Source organism: Mobula hypostoma, chromosome 6 (assembly GCF_963921235.1).
Source record: "Mobula hypostoma chromosome 6, sMobHyp1.1, whole genome shotgun sequence".
NCBI classification, from domain to species: Eukaryota; Metazoa; Chordata; class Chondrichthyes; order Myliobatiformes; family Myliobatidae; genus Mobula; species Mobula hypostoma.
The window spans coordinates 161,762,789-161,787,839 of NC_086102.1; the positions used below are offsets into that span (position 1 = coordinate 161,762,789).

At 41.0% G+C, this 25,051-nt stretch overlaps 2 protein-coding genes across 5 annotated transcripts in view; one reads left to right on the forward strand and one right to left on the reverse strand.

The window, feature by feature from the left end:
- Positions 1–116: 116 nt before the first annotated feature.
- On the forward strand, positions 117–19,778 carry prkra (protein kinase, interferon-inducible double stranded RNA dependent activator). The gene is made up of 8 exons (XM_063052092.1): positions 117–281; positions 2,596–2,765; positions 3,397–3,499; positions 3,676–3,754; positions 3,912–4,029; positions 12,676–12,797; positions 16,761–16,980; positions 17,407–19,778. The coding sequence occupies exons 1-8, from the start codon at positions 229–231 to the stop codon at positions 17,562–17,564; spliced, it is 1,023 nt and encodes a 340-aa protein (XP_062908162.1). The 5' UTR covers positions 117–228; the 3' UTR covers positions 17,565–19,778.
- Positions 19,779–20,318: 540 nt separating this feature from the next.
- osbpl6 (oxysterol binding protein-like 6) overlaps positions 20,319–25,051 on the reverse strand; it is a 161,699-nt gene continuing 156,966 nt past the window's right edge. For 3 of the 4 annotated variants that reach the window (XM_063052094.1, XM_063052096.1, XM_063052093.1), the window contains 2 exons: positions 24,366–24,488; positions 20,320–24,191 (listed from right to left, as the gene is read on the reverse strand). In XM_063052094.1, coding sequence (XP_062908164.1) covers positions 24,083–24,191; positions 24,366–24,488 — 232 coding nt within the window. In that variant the 3' untranslated portion in view covers positions 20,320–24,082. Of the gene's footprint in view, positions 24,192–24,365; positions 24,489–25,051 lie in introns of all 4 variants that reach the window. The other variant, XM_063052095.1, reaches the window with a different exon arrangement.

A 25,051-nucleotide genomic window follows, 5' to 3' on the forward strand; every position in this document is an offset into this window, starting at 1 on the left:
CGGCAAGAATGTCACACTGACGCCCCGTAACGGGACACGGCGCCAGTACCCTGTTACCTCCGCGGCGGGGAAATACCCATCATCCCACCGGGGTGCCGAGGCCCCACCCCTTCCGCTCCGGCCGGAAGCAGCCTGACAGGTCGGGGACGCCGGTGAGCGGCTAGCTCCAAACTTGGCTCGCAGAGCGCCTTTTTCGCGCGGCTACAATCCTACCAGTGGGGAAACAGCATGTCTGAGGAGAGGTTTACAGCCGCGTCCAAAAGGAGCTCTGCATGTTTCAGGTGAGTGTGGCAGCGACGGCCTGAGCACAGGGCCGCCATCGTGCGCTCTGCTCACCTGCTGGGGACCGGTGTCTGTGCCTGCCGCTGCGTACGTTCCTTCCTCAGCCCTCTGTCCCCTCTCCGCCTCCTACCCACCTTCCCCCTCACCTGTCACCTGCCACCTTCTACTGCTGCCCCCCACCCCTTATTATCCTAGTGTCATCCCCCCTTCCTTTCCAGTCCCGATGAAGGGTCTCGGCCCGAAATGTCGACGGTCATGCTGAGTTCTTAAAATATTTTGCGTGTTTTGCTGATGATTACCAGTATCTGCAGAATCTCTTGCGACTTTAACAGTACATCGCCCGCTCACACTGGAGACCGGGTGGACGTTGATCTTAAAATCGGGTTTCTGTCCGTCCTTCTTTTCCCCAGTTCCAGCGTCTGTTGAGGGTATATTGACTGGCTGCATCCCAGCCTGGTATGGAAACACCGATGTCCTTGAACGGCAAATCCCACCAAAAGTAGTGGATTCTGCCCAGTCGGTCACATCTACACCGGCACTGACACAGGAAAGCAGCATCCATCTTCAGGGAACCCCACCACTCAGACCATCAGATTGAAGGTACAGGAGCTTCATGGCTCACACCACCAGGTTCAGGAGCAGTTACCTACCCCTCAACCATCAGGCTTTTGAACCAGAGACTTCATTTGCCCCATCACTGAGCTGTCCCTACAACCTATGGATTCACTTTCAAGGTCTCTTCATCTCATGTTGTCGACGTTTATTTATTTATTATTATTTCCTTTTGTATTTGCACAGTTTGTTGTCTTTTGCACGCTGGTTGAATGCCCAAGTTGGTGCAGTCTTTCATTCTGTTATGGTTATGGATTTATTGAGTATGCTGGGAAGAAAAGGAATCTCAGGGTGACATGTATGAATTTTGAAATAAATTTACTGTAACTTCAAAAAAAGTAGGGGAAAGGAGGTTGGAGTCATTTTTTAACATTGAATGTCTAGACGATAAATTCTCGAGATCTCCAGAACGTTGCTGGTAGGATCTTTACTCATTCTAAATCATGATCCCAAGGTTGGTTTTGGTAGGTGCAGCTTAGCCTCTTGCTGATAAGATTACTTGTCTGAGTGTGGATTAGTATTTAAATGTGACCATTTTAAATAAATGCAATTTTAAAAAAATAGTTGGTGTACTGCCTACTTATTTCAAAGTCACTTCATTTGTTGATGGTGTTCATGATGCTTTATTTTCATGGCTATTTAAAAAAAAACTTCCATTTAATGCTCTGCTACAATTTGTGTATCTCAAATGGCCCTTCATGGCATTTTTTGTAATTTAATGTTTATTAATTCAATAAATCAAATCTTTGTCTCTGTGTTGGTAGTTTTAATTCTGTTCCACCAGGTGAATTATTTGAGTTAACAGGACGTCTGTGGCTTCATATTAAACTCTGCATGCTACTGCAGTAAAATTAAAAGTTTACAAGCTTTGATAGTATTATTAATTAACTTTTCCACCTATTAAACTTTGAAATGGAAGGTCAGATTATTATTTAAATGGTAAAAAGTTGCAGCATGCTGCTGTGCAGAGGGACTTGGGAGTGCTTGTGCATGAATCACAGAAGGTTGGTTTGTAGGTACAGCAGGCTATCAAGAAGGCAAATGGAATGTTGGCCTTCATTGCTAGAGGGATTGAACTTAAGAGCAGGGAGGTTATGCTGCAACTGTACAGGGTACTGGTGAGGCTTCATCTGGAGTACTCTGTGCAGTTTTGGTCTCCTTACTTGAGGAAGAATATACTGGTTTTGGAGGCTTTGCAGAGGAGGTTCACCAGGTTGATTCCAGAGATGAAGAGTTAGACTATGAGGAGAGGTTGAGTCGCCTGGGACTGTACTTGCTGGAATTCAGAAGGATGAGCGGAGATCTTATAGAAACATAACGTTTATGAAAGGGATTGATAAGATAGAGACAGGAAAGTTGTTTCCACTGGTAGGTGAGACTAGAACTAGGGGACATAGCCTCAAGATTCACAGGAGTAAATTTAGGATGGAGTTGAGAAGGAACTGCTTTTCCCAAAGAGTGGTGAGTCTGGAATTCTCTGCCCAATGAAACAGTGGAGGCTACCTCAGTAAGTATATTTAAGACAAGATTGGATAGGTTTTTGCACAGTAGGGGAATTAAGGGTTATGGGGAAAGGGCAGGTAGGTGGAATGAGTCAATTGGTCAGATCAGCCATGATCTTATTGTATAGCAGAGCAGGCTCAATGAGCCAGATGACCTACTCCTATTCCTATTTCTTATATTCTTATGTTTTCCCCTCAGTTTGGACCAAGTGATTGCTTCAAAACCTGGGAAGACTCCTATCAGCTTGTTGCAGGAATACTGCACGAAACATGGTAAAACTCCACAGTACGAGCTTGTAAAATCTGAGGGTCAAGCCCACCTGCCCAGCTTCACCTTCAGAGCGTCAGTGGGAGAAGTGAGCTGCAAAGGTCTGTTAACTGTTAGTTCACTTAATGCCACAAATTCTCTTCATGAAATGACGTGTCTTGGTACTATATAGGAGAAAAGATGATGGTTAGCTACTCTTTTTAAGACCTTGTTATTCACAGAACTTGAACAGAGTCAGAAGTTCCATATTTGCATTAGACTTTGTGTTCCTCAGAACAGACTTCTATGGATGTCCTGGCAAAAGCTTGGCAAAGTGCCATCTACATGAAATAAATGCTGCAAATTCAATGGAGCTATTGACTTTTAACTGAAAGGAACTTGCAGAGAAGCCCAAGCTCAAAGTAATTTCCTCATCTGGCAATACGTTTGGAGCACGGACTTCCCCAGCTGGCAATGCAATAGGCAGAGTAGAACTCTGCTGCAAACTGGTTTTTAATAGTCATTTAGGAAATGAATAGAATGAAAGAGGTCATCACATAATTTACCGCAAAATTGACTCTAAATTCAACTATTGATTTGTGTGTTAAGAAATGTCCTTTGCACACAGTATTGATGAGTGCAACAGTGATCTAATTAATATTTCATTAGTGCATAGTTTTAGCACAATTTCAAGCTAATGTGTACAGACAAATGTCTCTCGAAAGGACATAATTGTTATTTTGATGGTTACAGGCCAGGGTCAGAGCAAGAAGGCAGCAAAGCACAAAGCAGCAGCAGCAGTTCTGGCTGTACTGAATGGAGGAAATCCACAAGAATCTATTTATGATGGTATAAGGTGAGAAGGATTCTAGATTTCAAAACCTGCTGCATGTTTAACTTGCTTGATCTTGGCAGAGTTTAGCAGCTTATCACAAACAGACCTTAATTTCAATTTTAACAGTACAAGATGTTAAAAATGAATTATGTTCCTGGACTGCATGTTTTATGAAATACATGTTACACTCTTTCCAGCTATACTTTACAAGATCCAGAACCCACTACTCCCTCAAAGAAGTCTCAAAATCCTCCCAACCCTATTGGTGCACTTCAGGTGAGACAGACCATTTTGTTTAGTATGTATGTTTTAGTTTACATCTTAAACTATTTGTGCTGCTGTGATTATTATCTTAGATAAATTCATTAATAACAATTGCTTAGGGCTTTTTTTTAGATTTGTGTGGAGCGATTGCTAATATATAGTTTACTAGGAACTGGTGGTACAGAAAGGGTGGAGACTTCCAGATTACAGCATTGCTGAAGAATTGGGACCTCCTCACAAGAGAGAATTTGCAATCGTTTGCAAGGTAGAAACATTTGCTGAAACAGGTAAGAATCATGAATGCTACTTAAAATCTCAGCTGAATGAATCTTCGTTACAATTGCAAATGGAGGATTGTTTAGTTTTTAACATACAGTGCCTATAAAAAGTATTTCCCGCCCCCCCCCCCCCGGAAGTTTTCATGTTTTATTGTTTTACAACATTGACATGAAAGAGATACAAATCCACTATGATTCAAAATGAAAACAGATTTCTAAAAAGTGGTCTGAATTAATTACAAAAATAAAGCATAAAATAATTGATTGCCTAAGTATTCACTCCTTTCAAGTCAGTATTTAGTAGATATACCTTTGGCGGCAATTATAGCCTTGAGTCTGTGTGGATAGGTCTCTTATCAGCTATTCACATCTGGACACTGCAGTTTTTCCCCATTCTTCTGTACAAAACTGCTCAAGCTCTGTCAGATTGCATGAGGATGGCGAATGAACAGCCCTTTTCAAGTCCAGCCACAAATTCTCAATTGGATTAGAGGTCTGGACTCTGACATGGGCTACTCCAGGGCATTAACTTTGGTGTTTTCAAGCCATTCCTTTGGCTTTATGCTTGGGGTCGTTGTCTTGCTGGAAAACAAATCTCTGATCACAGTTCTCTTGCAGACTGCATCAGGTTTTCCCAGTATTTTGATGCATTCATTTTACCCTCTATCTTCACAAGCCTTTCAGGGCCTGCTACAATGAAAGCCTGCATCCACACAACATGATGCAGCCACCTCCATGTTTCATGGTAGGGACGGTGTGTTTTTGATGATGTGTGGTGGTTTGGCTTATGCCAAACATAGTGATTAGTCGATGGCCAAAAAGCTGAATTTCATCAGACCATAAAACCTTCTTTCAGCTGACTTCAGAATCTCCCACATCTCTTCTGGCAAACTCTAGCCGAGATTTCATGAGAGTTTTTTTTCAACAGTGGCTTTCTCTTTGCTACTCTCCCATATAGCTGCGACTGGTGAAGTACCTGGGCAGTAGTCGTCCTATGTGCAGTCTCTCCCATCTCAACCACTGAATCTTGTAATTTCTCCAGAGTTGTCATAGGTCTCTTGGTGGCCTTCCTCACTAGTTCCCTTCTTGCATGGTCACTCAGTTTTTGAGGACGGCCTGCTCTAGACAGATTTACACGTCCCATATTCTTTCCATTTCCTGATCATTGATTTAACTGGACTCCAAGGGACATTCGTTGACTTGGTAATCTTGTTGTATACATCTCCTGACTTGTGCTTTTCAATAACCTTTTTTGTGGAGTTGCTCAGAGTATTCTTTTGTCTTCCTGGTGTAGTTTTTGCCAGGATACTGACCCACCAGCAGCTGGACCTTCCAGATATGGGTGTATTTTTACTACAATCAGTTGAAACACCTTGACTCCATTTGAACATGGGGAGGTGATCTCTATTTAAATAATTACGTGACTTCTAAAACCATTTGGCTGCACCAATCAACACACAAAATGCTGGAGGAACTCAGCAGGCCAGGCAGCATCTATGGAAAAATATCCAGTCAATATTTCGGACTGAGTCCCTTCAGCAGGACTGAAGAAGAAAGATGAGGAATAGAAGGTGGGGGAAAGGAGAGAAAAACAAGAGGTGACAGGCGAAACCAGGAAGGGGAGGGATGAAATAAATAGCTGGGCAGTTGATTGGTGAAAGAGATATAGGGCTAGAGAAGGAAGAGTCTTATATGTGAGGATAGAGGGCCATGGAAGAAAGAAAATGGGGAGGAGCACCAGAGGGAAGCGATGGGCAGACAAGGAGATATGGTGAGAGAGGGAAAAGGGAATGGGGATTGGCGAAGGAGAGGATGGGGGGTCATTACTAGAAGTCGGGTGGGTAGGGGAGAAAGCAGCAGGGATCACAGAAAGTGAACAGTGAGAGATGGTTTCACTGAACTCCTGTCAAAGGGAAAATTTAAACTTCTTCAGGGTAGACATCCCTGGAAGAGACTTCACAGTACAGTAAACAAATCACAATGAAAAGAGAATCTGCAGATGCTGGAAATCTAAACAACATACACAAAATGCTGGAGGAACTCAGCAGGCCAGGCAGCATCTATGGAAAAGAGTACAGTCAACATTTTGGGTTGAGACCTTCACCAGTCCCCATTCCCCTTTCCCTCTCTCACTTTATCTCCTTGCCTGCCCATCACCTTCCTCTGGTGCTCCTCCCCTTCCCCTTTTCTTTCGTCCATGGCCTTCTATCCCCACCTATCAGACTCTCCCTTCTCCAGCCCTGTGTCTCTTTCACCAATCAACTTCCCAGCTCTTTACTTCATCCCCTACCCTCCTGCTTTCACCTATCGCCTTTGTTTCTCTCTCCCCTTCCCCACCTTTTAAATCTACTCATCTTTTTCTCTCCCATCTCGGCCTGAAACGTTGACTGTAATTTTTTCCATAGATGCTGCCTAACCTGCAGTGTTCTTCCAGCATTTGGTGTGTGTTGCTTGGATTTCCAGCATCTGCAGATTCTCTCTTGCTTGTGGCTGCACAAGTGATGATTTTATGTGTCAATGGGGGGTGAATACTTGTGCAATCAATTATTTTGTGTTTTATATTTGTAATTTAGATCACGTTGCAGAGCTCTGTTTTCATTTTGATACGAAAGTCTTTTTGTGGATCAATCAGAAAAAGTCATTAAATCCACTGATTCAAAGTTGTAAGACAATAAAACATGAAAATTTCCAAGAGTACTTTTTATAGGCACTATACCTTTAACTCTTGCAATATGAAAGCAGGATTTAATATTTTAGAAGGATTACAGTATGAAAGATAACTTCAAATATCCACATGAATCACCTATAATCTCTTGTAATGTGAGTTAAAATATATATGTTATTACAATTCCATTTGGGGGGAAAAAGTTAAATAGAACATAGAATAGTACAGCACATTACAGGTCCTTCAGCCCACATGTTGTGCCGACCCTCAAACCCTGCCTCCCATATAACCCCCCACCTTAAATTCCTCCATGTACCTGTCTAGTAGTCTCTTAAACTTCACTATTGTATCTGCCTCCACCACTGACTCAGGCAGTGCATTCCACACACCAACCACTCTCTGAGTAAAAAACCTTCCTCTAATATCCCCCTTGAACTTCCCACCCCTTACCTTAAAGCCATGTCCTCTTGTATTGAGCAGTGGTGCCCTGGGGAAGAGGCGCTGGCTGTCCACTCTATCTATTCCTCTTATTATCTTGTACACCTCCATCATGTCTCCTGTCATCCTCCTTCTCTCCAAAGAGTAAAGCCCTAGCTCCCTCAATCTCTGATCCTAATGCATACTCTCTAAACCAGGCAGCAACCTGGTAAGTCTCCTCTGTACCCTTTCCAATTCTTCTACATCCTTCCTATACTGAGGTGACCAGAACTGGACACAGCACTCCAAGTGTGGCCGAACCAGAGTTTTATAGAGCTGCATCATTACATCGTGACTCTTAAACTCTATCCCTTGACTTATGAAAGCTAACACCACATAAGCTTTCTTAACTAGCCTATCTACCTGTGAGGCAACTTTCAGGGATCTGTGGACATGTACCCCCAGATCCCTCTGCTCTTCCACATTACCAAGTATCCTGCCATTTACTTTGTACTCTGCCTTGGAGTTTGTCCTCCCAGAGTGTACCACCTCACACTTCTCCGGGTTGAACTCCATCTGCCACTTCTCAGCCCACTTCTGCATCCTATCAATGTCTCTCTGCAATCTTCGACAATCCTCTACACTATCTACAACACTTCAACCTTTGTGTCGTCTGCAAACTTGCCAAATTCTACCCCCACATCCAGGTCGTTAATAAAAATCACAAAAAGTAGAGGTCCCAGAACAGATCCTTATGGGACACCACTAGTCACAATCGTCCAATCTGAATGTACTCCCTCCACCACGACCCTCTGCCTTCTGCAGGCAAGCCAATTCTGAATCCACCTGGCCAAACTTCCCTGGATCCCATGCCTTCTGACTTTCTGAATAAGCCTACCGTGTGGAACCTTGTCAAATGCCTTACTAAAATCCATATAGATCACATCCACTGCACCACCCTCATCTATATGCCTGGTCACCTCCTCAAAGAACTCTATCAGGCTTGTTAGACACGATCTGCCCTTCACAAAGCCATGTTGACTGTCCCTGATCAGACCATGATTCTCTAAATGCCCATAGATCCTATCTCTAAGAATCTTTCCAACAGCTTTCCAACCACAGACATGAGGCTCACTGGCTTATAATTACCTGGACTATCCCTACTACCTTTTTTGAACAAGGGGACAACATTCGCCTCCCTCCAATCCTCTGGTACCATTCCCGTGGACAACGAGGACATAAAGATCCTAGCCAGAGGCTCAGCAATCTCTTCCCTTGCCTCATGGCAAGTGAGAAGACAGCTGAAACGTCTCAACCTAAGCAAGGCTGCAGGACCGGATGGTGTCAGTATCAGGGTGCTCAAAGCCTGTGCCCCTCAGCTATGTGGAGTACTTTGCCATGTATTCAACTTGAGCCTGAGGCTCCGGAAGGTTCCTGTACTGTGGAAAACGTCCTGCCTCGTCCCTGTGCCGAAGACGCCACGCCCCAGTGTCCTCAATGACTACAGACCGGTGGCAATGACCTTCCACATCATGAAGACCCTGGAGAGACTTGTTCTGGAGCTGCTCCAGCCTATGGTCAGGCCACACTTAGATCCCCTGCAGTTCGCCTACCAGCCCCGACTAGGAGTTGAGGATGCCATCGTCTACCTGCTGAACCGTGTCTACGCCCACCTGGACAAGCCAGTGAGCACTGTGAGGGTCATGTTTTTTGACTTCTCCAGTGCGTTCAACACTATCCGCCTTGCTCTGCTGGGGGAGAAGTTGACAGCGATGCGGTGGATGCTTTCCTGGTGTCATGGATTCTTGATTACCTGACTGGCAGACCACAGTATGTGTGCTTGCAACACTGTGTGTCCGACAGAGTGATCAGCAGCACTGGGGCTCCACAGGGGATTGTCTTGTCTCCCTTTCTCTTCACCATTTACACCTCGGACTTCAACTACTGCACAGAGTCTTGTCGTCTTCAGAAGTTTTCGGATGACTCTGCCATAGTTAGATGCATCAGCAAGGGAGATGAGGTTGAATACAGGGCTACTGTAGGAAACTTTGTCACATGGTGTGAGCAGAATTATCTGCAGCTTAATGTGAAAAAGACAAAGGAGCTGGTGGTAGACCTGAGGAGAGCTAAGGTACCGGTGACCCCTGTTTCCATCCAGGGGGTCAGTGTGGACATGGTGGAGGATTACAAATACCTGGGGATACGAAGTGACAATAAATTGGACTAGTCAAAGAACGCTGAGGCTGTCTACAAGAAGGGTCAGAGCCGTCTCTGTTTCCTGAGGAGACTGAGGTCCTGTAACATCTGCTGGACGATGCTGAGGATGTTCTACAAGTCTGTGGTGGCCAGTGCTATCATGTTTGCTGTTGTGTGCTGGGGCAGCAGGCTGAGGGTAGCAGACACCAACAGAATCAACAAACTTATTCGTAAGGCCAGTGATGTTGTGGGGATGGAACTGGACTCTCTGACGGTGGTGTCTGAAAAGAGGATGCTGTCTAAGTTGCATGCCATCTTGGTCAATGTCTCCCATCCACTACATAATGTACTGGATGGGCACAGGAGTACATTCAGCCAGAGACTCATTCCTCCAAGATGCAGCACAGAGCGTCATAGGAAGTCATTCCTGCCTGTGGCCATCAAACTTTACAACTCCTCCCTTGGAGGGTCAGACACCCCGTGCCGATAGGCTGGTCCTGGACTTATTTCATAATTTACATATTACTATTTAACTATTTATGGTTCTATGATTATTTATGGTGCAACTGTAACGAAAACCAATTTCCCCCTGGGATCAATAAAGTATGACTATGACTGTGGAGCAGCCTGAGGAATATTCCGTCAGGCCCCGGGGCCCTATCTGTCCTAATGTATTTTAACAACTCCAACACCACCTCTCCTTTAATATCAACATGCTCCAGAACATCAACCTCACTCATATTGTCCTCGCCAACATCAAGTTCCCTCTCATTGGTGAACACCGAAGAGAAGTATTCATTGAGGACCTCACTCACTTCCACAGCCTCCAGGCACATCTTCCCACCTTTATCTCTAATCGGTTCTACCTTCACTCCTGTCATCCTTTTTTTCTTCACATAATTGAAGAATGCCTTGGGGTTTTCCTTTACCCTACTCGCCAAGGCCTTCTCATGCCCCCTTCTTGCTCTTCTCAGCCCGTTCTTAAGCTCCTTTCTTGCTACCCTATATTCCTCAATAGACCCATGTGATCCTTGCTTGCTAAACCTCATGTATGCTGCCTTCTTCCACCTGACTAGATTTTCCACCTCACTTGTCACCCATGGTTCCTTCACCCTACCATTCTTCATCTTCCTCACCGGGACAAATGTATCCCTAACATCCTGCAAGAGATTTCTAAACATCGATCACATGTCCATAGTACATTTCCCTGCAAAAACATCATCCCAATTCACACCCGCAAGTTCTAGCCTTATAGCCTCATAATTTGCCCTTCCCCAATTAAAATTATTCCTGTCCTCTCTGATTCTATCCTTTTCCAGGATAATGCTAAAGGCCAGGGAGCGGTGGTCACTGTCCCCCAGATGCTCACGCACTGAGAGATCTGTGACCTGACCCGGTTCATTACCTAGTACTAGATCTAGTATAGCATTCCCCCCTAGTCGGCCTGTCCACATACTGTGACAGGAATCCGTCCTGGACACACTTAACAAACTCTGCCCCATCTAAACCCTTGGAACTAATCAGGAGTCAATCAATATTAGGGAAGTTAAAGTCACCCATGATAACAACCCTGTCATTTTTGCACCTTTCCAAAATCTGCCTCCCAATCTGCTCCTCTCTATCTCTGCTGCTACCAGGGGGCCTATAGAATACTCCCAACAGAGTAACTGCTCCCTTCCTGTTCCTGACTTCCACCCATTCTGTCTCAAAAGAGGATCCTGCTACATTACCCACTCTTTCTGTAGCTGTAATAGTATCCCTGACCAGTAATGCCACCCCTCCTCCCCTTCCCCCCATCCCTTTTAAAGCACTGAAATCCAGGAATATTGAGAATCCATTCCTGCCATGGTGCCAGCCAAGTCTCTGTAATGGCCACTACATCATAATTCCATGTATGTATCCAAGCTCTCAGTTCATCACCTTTGTTCCTGATGCTTCTTGCATTGAGGTACACACACTTCAGCCCTTCTGCCTTACTACCTTTACACCCTTTATTCTGCTTCTCTTTCCTCAAAGCCTCTCTATATGTTTGATCTGGCTTTACTCCATGCACTTCTTTCACTGCTCTATCGCTCCAGGTCCCATCCCTTTTGCAAATTAGTTTAAACCCTCCCGAACCATGCTAGCAAACCTACCTGCAAGGATATTGCTCCCCCTTGGGTTCAGGTGCAACCCATCCAATACGTACAGGTCCCACCTTCCCCAGAAGAGATCCCAATGATCCAAAAATCTAAAACCCTGCTCCCTGCACCAACTCCTCAGCCACACATTCAACTGCCATCTCCTCCAATTCTTACCATCACTGTCACGTAGCACTGGAAGCAATCCTGAGAACGCCACCCTCGAGGTCCTGTTCTTCAGCCTTCTGCCTAGTTCCCGAAACTCACACTTCAGGACCTCATCCCTCTTCCTGCCTATGTCGTTGGTACCAACATGTATCACGACTTCTGGTTGCTTTCCCTCTCATACCAGGATGTCGTGCACCCGGTCAGAGACATCCTGGACCCTGGCACCTGGGAGGCAACAAACCATGTGGGTGTCCTTCTCACATCCACAAAATCTCCTGTCTGCTCCCCTGACTATAGAGTCTCCAATGATGACAGCTCACCTCTTCTCTGTCCCACCCTTCTGCACCACGGGGTCAGACTCAGTGCCGGAGGCCCTGCCACCATGGCTCACACCTGGTTGGTCGTCCCCGCCAACAGTATCTAAGACGGTAAACTTATTATTCAGGGAAATGGCTACAGGGGTGCTCTGCACTACCTGTCTGTTCACCTTTGCTTTCCCCCCTCTGACTGTCACCCAACGACCTGCTTCCGACAGCCTAGGTGTGACTACCTCCCTGTAGCTCTCATCTATGACTGCCTCATTCTCCCTTATGAGTTGAAGGTGATCCAGCTGCTGCTCCAGATTCCTTACATGGTCTTCCAGATCGCCCAGCCATATGCACTTCTGGCAGATGTGACTCTGCGGGAGAGGGGAGTTCCCCCAAGACTGCCATATCTCACATGAGAGGCACATCACCAACTCAGGAGGCATTGTAAAGACTAACTGCGAGCAAGCTTGTCCTCTGCCCTTTCTCATCGAAGCCTCTCGAGTCAAATAGATCTTGCCTTTGTATTTTCACCTTGTGCATAGTTTGCGTGCGCTTGCTGTTGAATTGCCTCAAATACAAAAGGCTTTCTAAATCTCCTGGGGAAAAAATTGGATGATAAAAAACTCATGGTCATCAATTGATAAATCTGGTTTATACATGACTCAATTAAGTATATTGCTGCAACAGGGGAATTTGCTTGTGGAATACAAGTTTAAGCTTAATTCCTGTAAATTGCTGGAGCAGTTTTAAAAAAATCAAACTTTAGTTTAATTGCATGTAGGTTGTGGAACTTCAAAGAAATCAGCAAAACGGGCTGCTGCAACAAAGATGATGGCCAAGCTACAGAATATTCCTGAAGGTTGGAATGGGGAAGAAGACTTAACACCTGAAAGCATTTCTTTGGTAAGAATAAAGTTTGAGATTAAATCAAAGATTTTAGTAATACCCTGATTATAGAAACATAGAAACATAGAAAATAGGTGCAGGAGTAGGCCATTCGGCCCTTCGAGCCTGCACCGCCATTTATTATGATCATGGCTGATCATCCAACTCAGAACCCCGCCCCAGCCTTCCCTCCATACCCCCTGACCCCTGTAGCCACAAGGGCCATATCTAACTCCCTCTTAAACATAGCCAATGAACTGGCCTCAACAGTTTGCTGTGGCAGAGAATTCCACAGATTCACCACTCTCTGTGTGAAGAAGTTTTTCCTAATCTCGGTCCTAAAAGGCTTCCCCTCTATCCTCAAACTGTGATCCCTCGTTCTGGACTTGCCCAACATCGGGAACAATCTTCCTGCATCTAGCCTGTCCAATCCCTTTAGGATCTTATACGTTTCAATCAGATCCCCCCTCAATCTTCTAAATTCCAACGAGTACAAGCCCAGTTCATCCAGTCTTTCTTCATATGAAAGTCCTGCCATCCCAGGAATCAATCTGGTGAACCTTCTTTGTACTCCCTCTATGGCAAAGATGTCTTTCCTCAGATTAGGGGACCAAAACTGCACACAATACTCCAGGTGTGGTCTCACCAAGGCCTTGTACAACTGCAGTAGTACCTCCCTGCTCCTGTACTCGAATCTTCTCGCTATAAATGCCAGCATACCATTCGCCTTTTTCACCGCCTGCTGTACCTGCATGCCCACTTTCAATGACTGGTGTATAATGACACCCAGGTCTCGTTGCACCTCCCCTTTTCCTAATCGGCCACCATTCAGATAATAATCTGTTTTCCTATTTTTGCCACCAAAGTGGATAACTTCACATTTATCCACATTAAATTGCATCTGCCATGAGTTTGCCCACTCACCCAACCTATCCAAGTCACCCTGCATCCTCTTAGCATCCTCCTCACTGCTAACACTGCCGCCCAGCTTCGTGTCATCCGCAAACTTGGAGATGCTGCATTTAATTCCCTCATCCAAGTCATTAATATATATTGTAAACAACTGGGGTCCCAGCACTGAGCCTTGCGGTACCCCACTAGTCACCGCCTGCCATTCTGAAAAGGTCCCGTTTATTCCCACTCTTTGCTTCCTGTCTGCTAACCAATTCTCCACCCACACCAATACCTTACCCCCAATACCGTGTGCTTTAAGTTTGCACACTAATCTCCTGTGTGGGACCTTGTCAAAAGCCTTTTGAAAATCCAAATATACATCCACTGGTTCTCCCCTATCCACTCTACTAGTTACATCCTCAAAAAATTCTATGAGATTCGTCAGACATTATCTACTGTCTGGCCATACAGCAGAGGTTCCCAAACTGGGGTCCAGAGACCCCTGCTTAGTGGTATTCGTCCATGGGATAAGAAAAGGCTGGGATCCCTTGCCATACGGAAGTTCTGATGATTTGCCATTTAGCTGACCATGTGCTGTTTGACGTTTCTACTCACTGGTACTATTCTTGAGTCTTGAGTTCACTGATACGGTATTGTGCAACATATCTAAAAATGAATCAGGAATGTGTTGAATTATTAATTATAATAGTGGTAATAGACAAGCAGGTATTAAAATCCTGGTGGTACCAGAATCAGTTTTACTGTACAAGACAACACTGTTTGATATGTTCACAATTTTCCAAGCTGAATTCACAAACATTCAACCATCACCTTCTCGAACAAGGCATTTGGAGGAACAAAAGCCAAACTGCTGGCAGATCCCACTGGGTCAAGCAGCGTATGTGAAGACCAGGGGGTGGCTGGTGCCTCCACAGATACAACTTCATCTGCTGAGTTCCTCCAGATTGCAGTTTCTGCAGTCTGTTATGTATCTAACTTGAGAAAGTAAAAAGTTAAACCAATGTGGTTATAAATAGATATAAGTACCATGAAATGGCAAAGAGTTAGATATTGACCTTTTATTTATCTCATTACCATTCATCATAAATCCCTGAGTTCCATATAAACTGTTCAATACCCTGAAATAGCCTTATTGGTTAAATTAGAAGGCTTTTGGCAATTTCTGTGCGCTTTTTTGGAATTATTTGCAGGATATTTACAATTTTTGGTTAGATGAGCCAAAATTTGAAAATCTCTAAACATAAAACCATAATCGTCGACTGCACCTCTTCCTAGAGATGCTGCCTGGCCTGCTGCGTTCACCAGCAACTTTTATGTGTGTTGCATAATCAGCCTACTGTTCCATTCAGTCAATGCTGATATATATGCTTTTTTTTTTGACACCCAACCCTTCAACTTCCTCCTTGTAAATACATCCCGGTAGCATTTTGTCCCCTTCTTAATGTTTTTATCCAGCCTCCCTAGAATCCATCTGTTTTAACTAAATTTCACATTCTCACTAAGGATGTTTCCTTCAAATTCCACTGCAGTTCATGATTATTGTCTGATTGATGCTCTTGATTATGCTCTTCCTCTCACAAGTTGAAGCATTTTTTTCCCCAATCCATTATCATCTCCAGGCATTTCTCAAGAGAAAATAGGCATACTGCCTTCATGTGCTTATCAGTATCAAGGAAATTATGACATGTTAAGGGAACACCTGTGCAAGGTGACAATTATAGCTACTGGCAGCAGGAAGAATGTTTAAATTCATGGTATATATAGTGTAGAGATTGTAAAGTTTAGTGAATAGGAAGAAGTACAGTCGACGTTTCGGGTTGAGACCCTTCGTCAGGACTAACTGAAAGAAGATGTAGTAAGAGATTTGAGGGGGGGAGGGGAGACCGGAAATGATAGGAGAAGACAGGAGGTGGGAGGGATGAAGCCAAGAGCTGGGAAGTTGTTTGGCAAAAGGGATACAAGGTTGGAGAAGGGGGAGTATCATGGGATGGAAGGCCTTGGAAGAAAGAAAGGGGGAGGGGAGCACCAGAGGAAGATGGAGAACAGGCAAGGAGTTATTGTGAGAGGGAAAGAGATAAATAAATAATAAATTTGGGATGGGTTAAGAAGGGGATGAGGGGCATTAATGGAAGTTAGAGAAATCAGTGTTCATGCCATCAGGTTGGAGGCTACCAGACGGAATATAAAGTGTTGTTCCTCCAACCTGAGTGTGGCTTCATCTCGACAGTAGAGGAAGCCATGGATGGACATATCAGAATGGGAATGGGACGTGGAATCAAAACGTGTGGCCACTGTGAGATCCTGCTTTCTCTGGCAGACAGAGTGTAGGTGTTCAGCAAAACGATCTCCCAGTCTGCGTCGGGTCTCACCAATATATAGAAGGCCACACCAGGAGCACCGGAGACAGTATATCACAGCAGCAGATTCACAGGTGAAGTGTTGCCTCACCTGGAAGGACTGTCTGGGGTCCTGAATGGCGGTGAGGGAGGAAGTATAAGGGCAGGTGTAGCACTTGTTCCGCTTACAAGGATGAGTGGCAGGAGGGAGAGTGGTGAGAAGGGATGGGGGGGGGGAGAATGGACAAGGGAGTCATGTAGGGAGCAATCCCTGCAGAAAGCAGAAAGTTGGGGGGTGGGGAGAGGGAAAGATGTGCTTTGTGGTGGGATCCTGTTGGAGATGGCGGCAGTTACAGAGAATTATATGTTGTGAAGTTTAGTGATAGATTAATTGTTGATCTATTCACAAAAATGAATCTAGTATTCTTTCCTTACTGCTGGAAAAATGGTAAGCAGCATTAGAGAGGTTTCCAAACATCTCTCTCAAAATCTGAACACCAGAAAAGTGTAGATGGCACTAGGCATTGAAAGATGGCTATGGATAGCATTTGGGTTTGAAGTTATAGAGATCAAAAATATTGTGTATGGTACAAATGTTTTTAATGTAGTAGATCTGGCTTGAAATATTTTAAACTATGAGATCTCTAAATTTAGTTAAATGAAAATATTAATGTTTTACCTTAATTTTCCACAAATCTAATTAGTATTTAATTATATTAAATGTCAATAGTCAAACCTCAAGATTGATTGTGCTGAGAACTCTGGAAATGAATGGAATGCTTCAAGGGGAAATGTGATGGTGACCACCTGGGACCTTATTAAAAAGTCACCTGGAGAAAAAATAAATCAGCTGAAGAGAAATCCACTCAGCATTCCCAATACTGATTATACTCAGATGTTAGGAGAAGTGGTGGAAGAACAAGGATTTGGTGTCACCTACCTGGATATAGGTATGTACATTAACCAGCTGCTTGTATGGCTTAAAATTAACTTTAAATGTATGAAAAGAGTACGTGATAAGCATTATTTCTTACTAAAATGTTCTTTTAGCTTAATCAATGTAGAACTGATGCTAATATTGCTTTTTTAAAATAAAACTTACCATTCTGACACAAACTTGTTACCTACACCTTCAAACTTGCTCATTAAATGTTACATTATATATACATGTCTGGCACTTTACAATGTCAAGTATTTTTTTAAATGGACCAAAAAAAGTAATTTCCTTAAATCAAAATTGGAGTTTGTACTGCTGCTTTACTTAATTTGACTGTTTAGCAAGGAGGGTACCTTGATCTCAGAATCATCTGTACATTGTATCAGTCACAATTTCACCCCCAGTCTGTTTCACTTATGAAACATTTCTTTCCCCACAGATGAACTAACTGTGAATGGTCAGTATCAGTGTTTGGCTGAACTTTCAACTCTACCAGTTACAGTGTGCCATGGTACTGGAATTTCCCGTGGTAATGCTCACAATGAGGCTGCCCACAATGCACTGCAGTACATGAAGATATTGGCTGGAAGAAATTAGAGAAACCAATCTTTTATCCATAGAGCAGCATAAGATAAATAATTCTGAAGGGAAGTATTTTTCTAAATTACAAGAAGGAATTGCAGCTATGGTCAAATTAGTTTTTGTGTGTACACACGTTTTCATGGTATTAATTAACTGAAATGGTTAAGGAGTTTCAAAAGTACTTTATACAATAGAAATCATGTACAGAGCAGCTGCTTTAAATTCTACCCCACCCTACTGCACAGATGAAGCAAATGGAGGTCTGATTATTCTTAAAATAAAATAATCAGATGCACAAGTACTCCTTTGTGTATTAGTTTAATTTGTTAACATGGCAGTTTAGTAAACACATTGGAATTTTCAAAGTTATAAGACAGATATTAATAGCCTGTTTTTATTCTAGTCAATGTGCAGTAGTTAGCTCTGTACCCTATGTATTGTGAAACGTCGTTCAGTTTGGGGACTGAAGGAATTTGACAAGGAAAATCAAGTTATTCCAAAATATTTACATTGCAATCAGTTCAATATCATATCAGAATATTACAATAAATGGTGTGGCTGAAAAACTATTAGAACTAAATAGTGGTTGAAAAAGATTGTTTTCTACAATTTCAGAGTATATTTTTGTACATAGAATCATTAATTTATACTTAGAAATAAGTAGAACAATAAGTTTTCCATTGTTTTGTGCTGATTCATTTATGCTTTTGTTCAAAATGGAGAATATACCAGTATTTATCTATGTTTGCTTTAAGAACGGTTGTAACTTCTCAATTACATTTAGAATAATGTCCTTTAGCAAAATAGTCCTGACTCTTGCCTGATAGTTTCTCACTTGCTGAGTGAACAATTTAAGTTTAAAAACGACTACACATTCAGTGGTTCTTTCCCGGGTGACTGCTGGTGATCCCATACCTTTCTCTTTTTTCATGATACCTAGATGGTGAAAAAGGGAATGTTTTTCCACGTGAAGCAGTAATTTTCTTGCAGTTGAGTAGATGCATATTTTGGTCATTCATTGCTTACAATGGGGATTTCCACAACATCACAGAAACACACTATTCCTAGCAATATTTAACATTACTTTGAGAAGCAACAACTTCTGCATTCTCTGTATTAAATCTGCAAATATGGGCAACTCACTTTCTCTGTCTTTTGTCGAAATTGACTATGTGCTATAACTCACCTATGATATTGTATGTTTTTCTCTCCAGCAACACAACCTGCTGGACATGTCTTGCAGCCCCATGTAACACGCCTTTTCACATCTTCTGGAATCTTATTCTCTATTTCCCATTAACCAGATGACCTCTACCAATTTATGCCCACAGTGAAGCTTCCCTCACCTGATGTAAATTTAGCTCATGCAAGAATTGTTATTCTGACAGCGTTAGATAGCTGTCCAGAGTTTGTTTTTAATAGAACAGTATGTATGTGTTTTCCAACTTTTTATATTAAACAGTTGCTGTAATAAAATGTATTGTTGATAATTACAAATTGTTCTGTAGATTTAATTGTGTAAAATGATTAAATCTTTTCAGTAATGACTGAAATTTGAGAAAATCTTTTGGAAGCCACAGGTCTTCCATGTCTATTAATGTGACAATCTTTATCTGTAGATCATTTGCATTGCACGGGCAAGTTTACAGGAAATTTGTAAAGATGAGTCTACTAAAAGAAATAGAACATTTTAAATAATGGTGCAGAAATTCAGGCATGTAACTCCGGTCTTGCATGTGAAATGACCCAAGTTTCAAAGATAGGAGGGAAATTGAATAATGTGACTTTGAATGCCTCAAAATCATTAAAAAGTGGACAATAAGTGCAAGATCGTGTTGATTAATTGCAATAAATTTAGGTTCCTATGCTTTCCCTCTGGTTTGACTTCTTAAGTACTTCAGCATTTCATTTTGCTTAGTTGACAACTGGCACATAGTTTGGAGTTTAACTAGCAACAAGGTCTCTGTACTTGCTTAATCCTAGACATTTTCTTCTAATACTGCACTCGGTATTTTTGCCTCTTACTCAAGTTCATGGAATAAGCAGTGTGTTTGAACACTGCTCCATTGTGTGTCTACTTCATAAAAATGAGTACTTGACCATAACAGATGCCACAGTGTACCAGTAAAGTTAAAATAAACCATTGTCCATAGATTTAAACTATAGACTAATCGGATGCTGTGCTAAGGTAGGTAAATTATATAAGGTTTAAAAAAAATTACGGAGCTTCACGTTCAAAATGATTTTCTTAACTCCCATCACAATAAAGTACTCCTAAATTAATTTGCTTCGAACTATTTAAACCTATAGATTTCCTTCTAAGAACCCTGCAACCTTTGATTTTATATTAATACCAAATGGTAGTAAACATTACAATGATTGGATATTTTTAAGTGGGTGGTGGTTTCTTTGCAATTAATGAAACATAATTAGTCTATTTATTTACTGACATACAGATTGGAATTCTCCAATTTAAACCTAAAGTGATTATGGAACAATTTACAATGACTAATCAACCTACCAACCAGTACATCTTTGGAATGTGGGAGGAAACCCACATGATCATGGGGGGAACGTACAAACTCCTTACAGACAACAGTGGGAAAATACAGCTTATTTGATTGCTATAACTAATGATAGTTACAATTAATGACCATCAGACTTGTTAATCGAACAAATGAAAGGAAGCGCATCAATTATTTCAATTAATTTGCAGGGAAATACACTAGTTGAAGAAGCAGTGATGATTTAATAAAACCCAGTTGGAGTAAGTCTTTATCCCAAAAGGAAGACAATACAACATGAATTACTAAGATGGGAATCTAGACTGAATTATTATTTATACTGCAATTCTACAATTTTGAATGTAGATTGTTTTCTGAAGCAAGATTTCAAAAAAAAATCAGAAACCAGTGATCTATTTCTCATTAACTAATTAACTGAACAAATTAAGACTGAAGAGGAAACAATCAATAGCTCCAATGAAGCCATACAGTTTTATTAGAACAAGCACAAATAGCAGCAGTGTGCAGAATATAAGTATGTATATGTATTAGTTAACAATTGCACTTCTTCAGGGGTTCTTATAAATACGCACTTCAGTTATCAATTTAAGCATCACTTTCAGGTTTAGTCAGATCTTCGTCTTACCAGACAATAAATCATGACTGCAGACCTTTTGGTAAGGCATTAGTAACATTCATTAGCAGGCTAATTTGTATTTGCACATGCAACTGAATTTACATTGCAACGGACACAGCTGTGTGAAATCCTCTAAACAAACATATTAAAATTCATTATCTATTTAAGTCAGGCACAGCCTGAATATACAGAAAAGTATACACCTGTTGAAATATATAGTACAGGTACAAAGTTGTTCACTTTGTTCTGCAAAGTCTAATGTTTTAGTATGAAAGATACTTCCCTTTTAATGCTTGTTAATTCATAAAAACGAATTTCAGCTTGGGATATGGTGGAGAAGGGAATCAAAATGAGGATATGATGCAAATATCAGTTGTTTGAAAATGTAACGGGATACTAAAACAGATGTTATGTGACTGCAGCACAGCTTTGTAATCTGCTTGCCTACACATATCCAGCTGAACTGCGTCAAGATTTTCATTCTGTGACAGCTGCGGTCAGTAAAATGTTTAATATCTTATTACTGAAGAGGTTTTATTCTGAAACTAAATTTTTAGAAAAACTAATAAAGTTACTTAATTAGAACCAATATTATTTTAAACCCAATACACTACGTTGATATCCCCGTTTTTGGCCTTAGGACTATACCTCAATAGATTTAACTTTTCAGCACATGAACCTTAAGGCACACCAGTAGAATTACTGTTCATAAAAGTTAATAGTCAAGTAAAACCAAAAGAAATGTATTGAATTACTATTTAGCTAATGTTGTTTTGCTATTTAGGACAAGTAACAATTCCTAAGATGAATTTAGATTTCAAATCAAATACCTGTAATTTCAAGATAAAAAAGACTGCTTAATTGATGTATTAAAATTGAAGACACTATTCATAAAGATGGGTAATATCAGCAGATTAAGAACAGTAATACGCTTTTGAGTATTGTTTAAACAAAAGATTTTAGAATATTAAGATGGCTTTTATACAATGGCAAAACCTGATGGTATTTACACATTCTCACTACTGAATGCACTTCTTTGGAAATACACCTGTAAAAAGTTGCTGAAATCCAGATGCAAACAAAGGACATATTTATGGTGCAATGTCCTAACAGTTTTTTTGAAAAGTTAAGCTTTTTAAGTTTGTGTGCACTTCATTTACAGTTTTACGGTTCCTCTCTGAGAGCAGCCATCTCTGTCTGCATCTGTTCAATTGAGTAAAGTCTGGGTACTATTATTTTCATAATGCCAGAAAGCAAAAAAAAAAATTTACTCTTGCTTAAGCAACTGGAATATTGATGGTATGAGAAAATGAAAACACAAACTTGAACAAAATATATCAACATTCAATGTTCCACAAAACATGAAAAAACAAAAAAGTACAGCCCAGCAACTGGCTGACAAGCCCAGTTCCAACTTTCTTCTGGAACCAATGTTCTCAGCTGACAACTGTTGCTAGGTGGAATTTTATTATTAAAACAATAAAAAATCAAAATTGTTACTTAATTGCTGCAGTAACAGATCTTAACATTCCACATTTTAAAGTACAATGTATTTATGAATTGACTGATAAAATGTTCCTTTTGTACAAGGAAACATAAGATCTAAACAAATGCATTCAACATCAACTAGTATTGTATATCGATTAAACTTATCAATCGGCTAGCTGGCTACACAGGCTTGAAAATACTTGAAGATAATTTTGTGCAAATTTGTTGAACTTCAAAATTTAACATTTCTCATTATTCATTACCTTTTACATAAAATCAGGTTGCAGTGCATATACGCATTTCAGCCTGCTATGTTGGAGACATTGCACCTTTGAAACTTAAGGAAAATGCTAATGACCATACCAGATAAAGGAAACATGGTTATTCAGAAATAATTTAAAATAAAATGAAAATGCATGTAGCATTAAGAACACATTCAGGTTTTATACTGTTGTAAGAAAAACTATCATATGAAACCTTATTCTGGGGTTTTATGTGGAACTGCTGCAAAGAGCCGTAAAGTTTAGGGTATCTGCTCAACCTGGAGAAATCTAACTTTTTTGATGGGTTCTGCTGGCAATTTCCATTTTGTTGAAATTTGTCAGGGGATCTGACCTTGGACCTTGTGCAAGATCTTATCACCAGCACATGACCTGTAAGCCCATTTATCTGATTAAATTTAAAGGACTTCAAGGGGAAAAAAAAAGACTAAGATAAATTATAATTTTAGAATGCTTTTAGTTGATTTTACTTTTTAAAGCAAGGGGCAGGTCTTTACTGGCAGTCAAGGGCACACCCTAAGGAGGTTTGGATAGGGGGAATATCCTACCCATTCAACAACCTCAACACCCCTGTTGCATCACTTGAGGCTTTGTATCATTTATTGACTCATCACTGGCTACAGGCCAGTCTGGGTCACAAGATGGGTCTTCCTGAACTGCAGAAGGCATGTTCAGGCAGGATCGAAAACGCAGGCACTGAGCTTGGGCTGTGATGGCCCCACTCAGAAATATCTAGTCCTATTCCATTTAGCGCTATTGTGGATTGGCTTCTATGCATATTTAGCCTTTAAGTTAACATCTCCATTAACACAGCATTCAATAGCAGGTTTTTATTGTACTAACTTTGCTCATATCTAGCAAACCAAATTGACTAACAAATGTCTACTGACAGTAAATTCATTATACTCCGTGTACTTGAGTGCATTACTTGTCAACAAATTTTATTATTTGCACCTTCAAGGCTGATGTTAGAGACAGTAGGACTTTATTTGCACATCCATCAGTAAACAAATATTACTGAAAAAATATATACTTTAAAGCAATTTTTAAAAATTAACATGAAATGCAAATGGAAGTCAATCAATAATGAGGCTGCCTGAACAGTAGAAGGAAGTAGTTGTAAAGGTTGAATGGGATTAACTTAATAATTAGGTTAAAATACATCAGGAATAAACTTTTGATATGATAACTTGAATTTGAAAAACTAGTTGAGATTCAGTAAGTTTTCGGAATAAAAATGTTTTTTTTAATATATTTGCTGTTCTTATAAGGCATGAAAATGAATGATGAAACACTAGCAAAAAGCTGTGATAATTGTTAATGCTTCATTAAGATTATACTATTTTAATAAATATATGACTGTCAAACAGCCATCCCTATTGTGCATTCACTTTAAATTTAACTTTTGGTTTACCAAAAATTCACAGCTTTAGTGGAAAACAATATCGTAAACCAGCAGTGTCTGGGTCATGGCCTATTCCTCATTATACCTGTTACTAAACAGGCATACCTTAGCATATGACCAGCTAAACCACAGGAACGCAATAGGATTTGAAACAGCAATAACTTATGCATAGTTAATTTCTTTTTTCTTGTGAAGAATGTTATCTTTACTTCTTCAAATTACCAGAGTGCTGAAATTTCTAATTTACTGAACCCTGGATCCTTTCGTAGTTCCCAGTAGTTCCCAGTGCTCATCCAGGATTCTCTTTGATTACCTTCAGAAACTTTCCTGGAAAAAGTTATAAATTTATCAGAGTTACAGATGTGGAAGATCTTTCTCTAAAATAGTCAATAGTAATGACAATTCATGCAATAACTAGAAACTGGGCCTACAACAATCATTTCCTTAAAAGCAGCAGGTAGCACACCTAACATGAGACAAGCACATTAAATTAGCACTCACTTAAAATACTGAGGCTGATAAACAGTATTGCTTTCTTCCATATGCCTTCTCCGTTCCCTTTGCAATTCTTCGATTCTGCGCTTCTCAGACGCAGCGGCTTGGATATTACCTTCTTCTAAGTATCTGATTAGAAAACATGCAATCTTAAGCATTACCTTTGATAATGAATTATTTGACAGGTTTCTTTTAAACCAAAAGATTTCACATTTCCAAAAATGCTTTTTGGATGTACTGGTACATTACCATTCTAGATTGCAATTGATTTTACAATTAGGATTAATGTTTTGTTTATTACTAGATGTGAATGATAACTACTGTCTATAATTATACACAGAATTAACAAGCTCTGTAGATAATACAAAGAAACCAACAGATGTACTATATTTAGAAGCAATACATTTAAGATGCCACATCAAAGATTATTCTGGAAAATAGAAGCTCATGTATCAATGCGAGATGATATTTTTTCAAGTAGGTACTGCAAGGATTGGTGTGGGGTGTCAGCTTTCAAGTTCAGGTTCATTGTCATTTATACACGTGTACAGCTAAACGAAAGATCGTTCTTCTGGGGCTAAGATGCAAAAAATGAGCAATATAGCCACATAGAGCACATATAGATGAAATGCAGCACAATGCAGTCACAAAGTAGTATTAGCATAAGTCTGGATGCCATGCCCTGAAGATTG

What these genes read in the sequence shown, in the direction of transcription:
- prkra (XM_063052092.1), top strand. Translation starts at nt 229, where the DNA reads ATGTCTGAGGAGAGGTTTACAGCCGCGTCCAAAAGGAGCTCTGCATGT. An exon ending in GGGAGAAGTGAGCTGCAAAG is followed by an intron (nt 2,766 to 3,396) that starts GTCTGTTAACTG and finishes TGATGGTTACAG; the next exon opens with GCCAGGGTCAGAGCAAGAAG. An exon ending in ACCCTATTGGTGCACTTCAG is followed by an intron (nt 3,755 to 3,911) that starts GTGAGACAGACC and finishes ATAGTTTACTAG; the next exon opens with GAACTGGTGGTACAGAAAGG.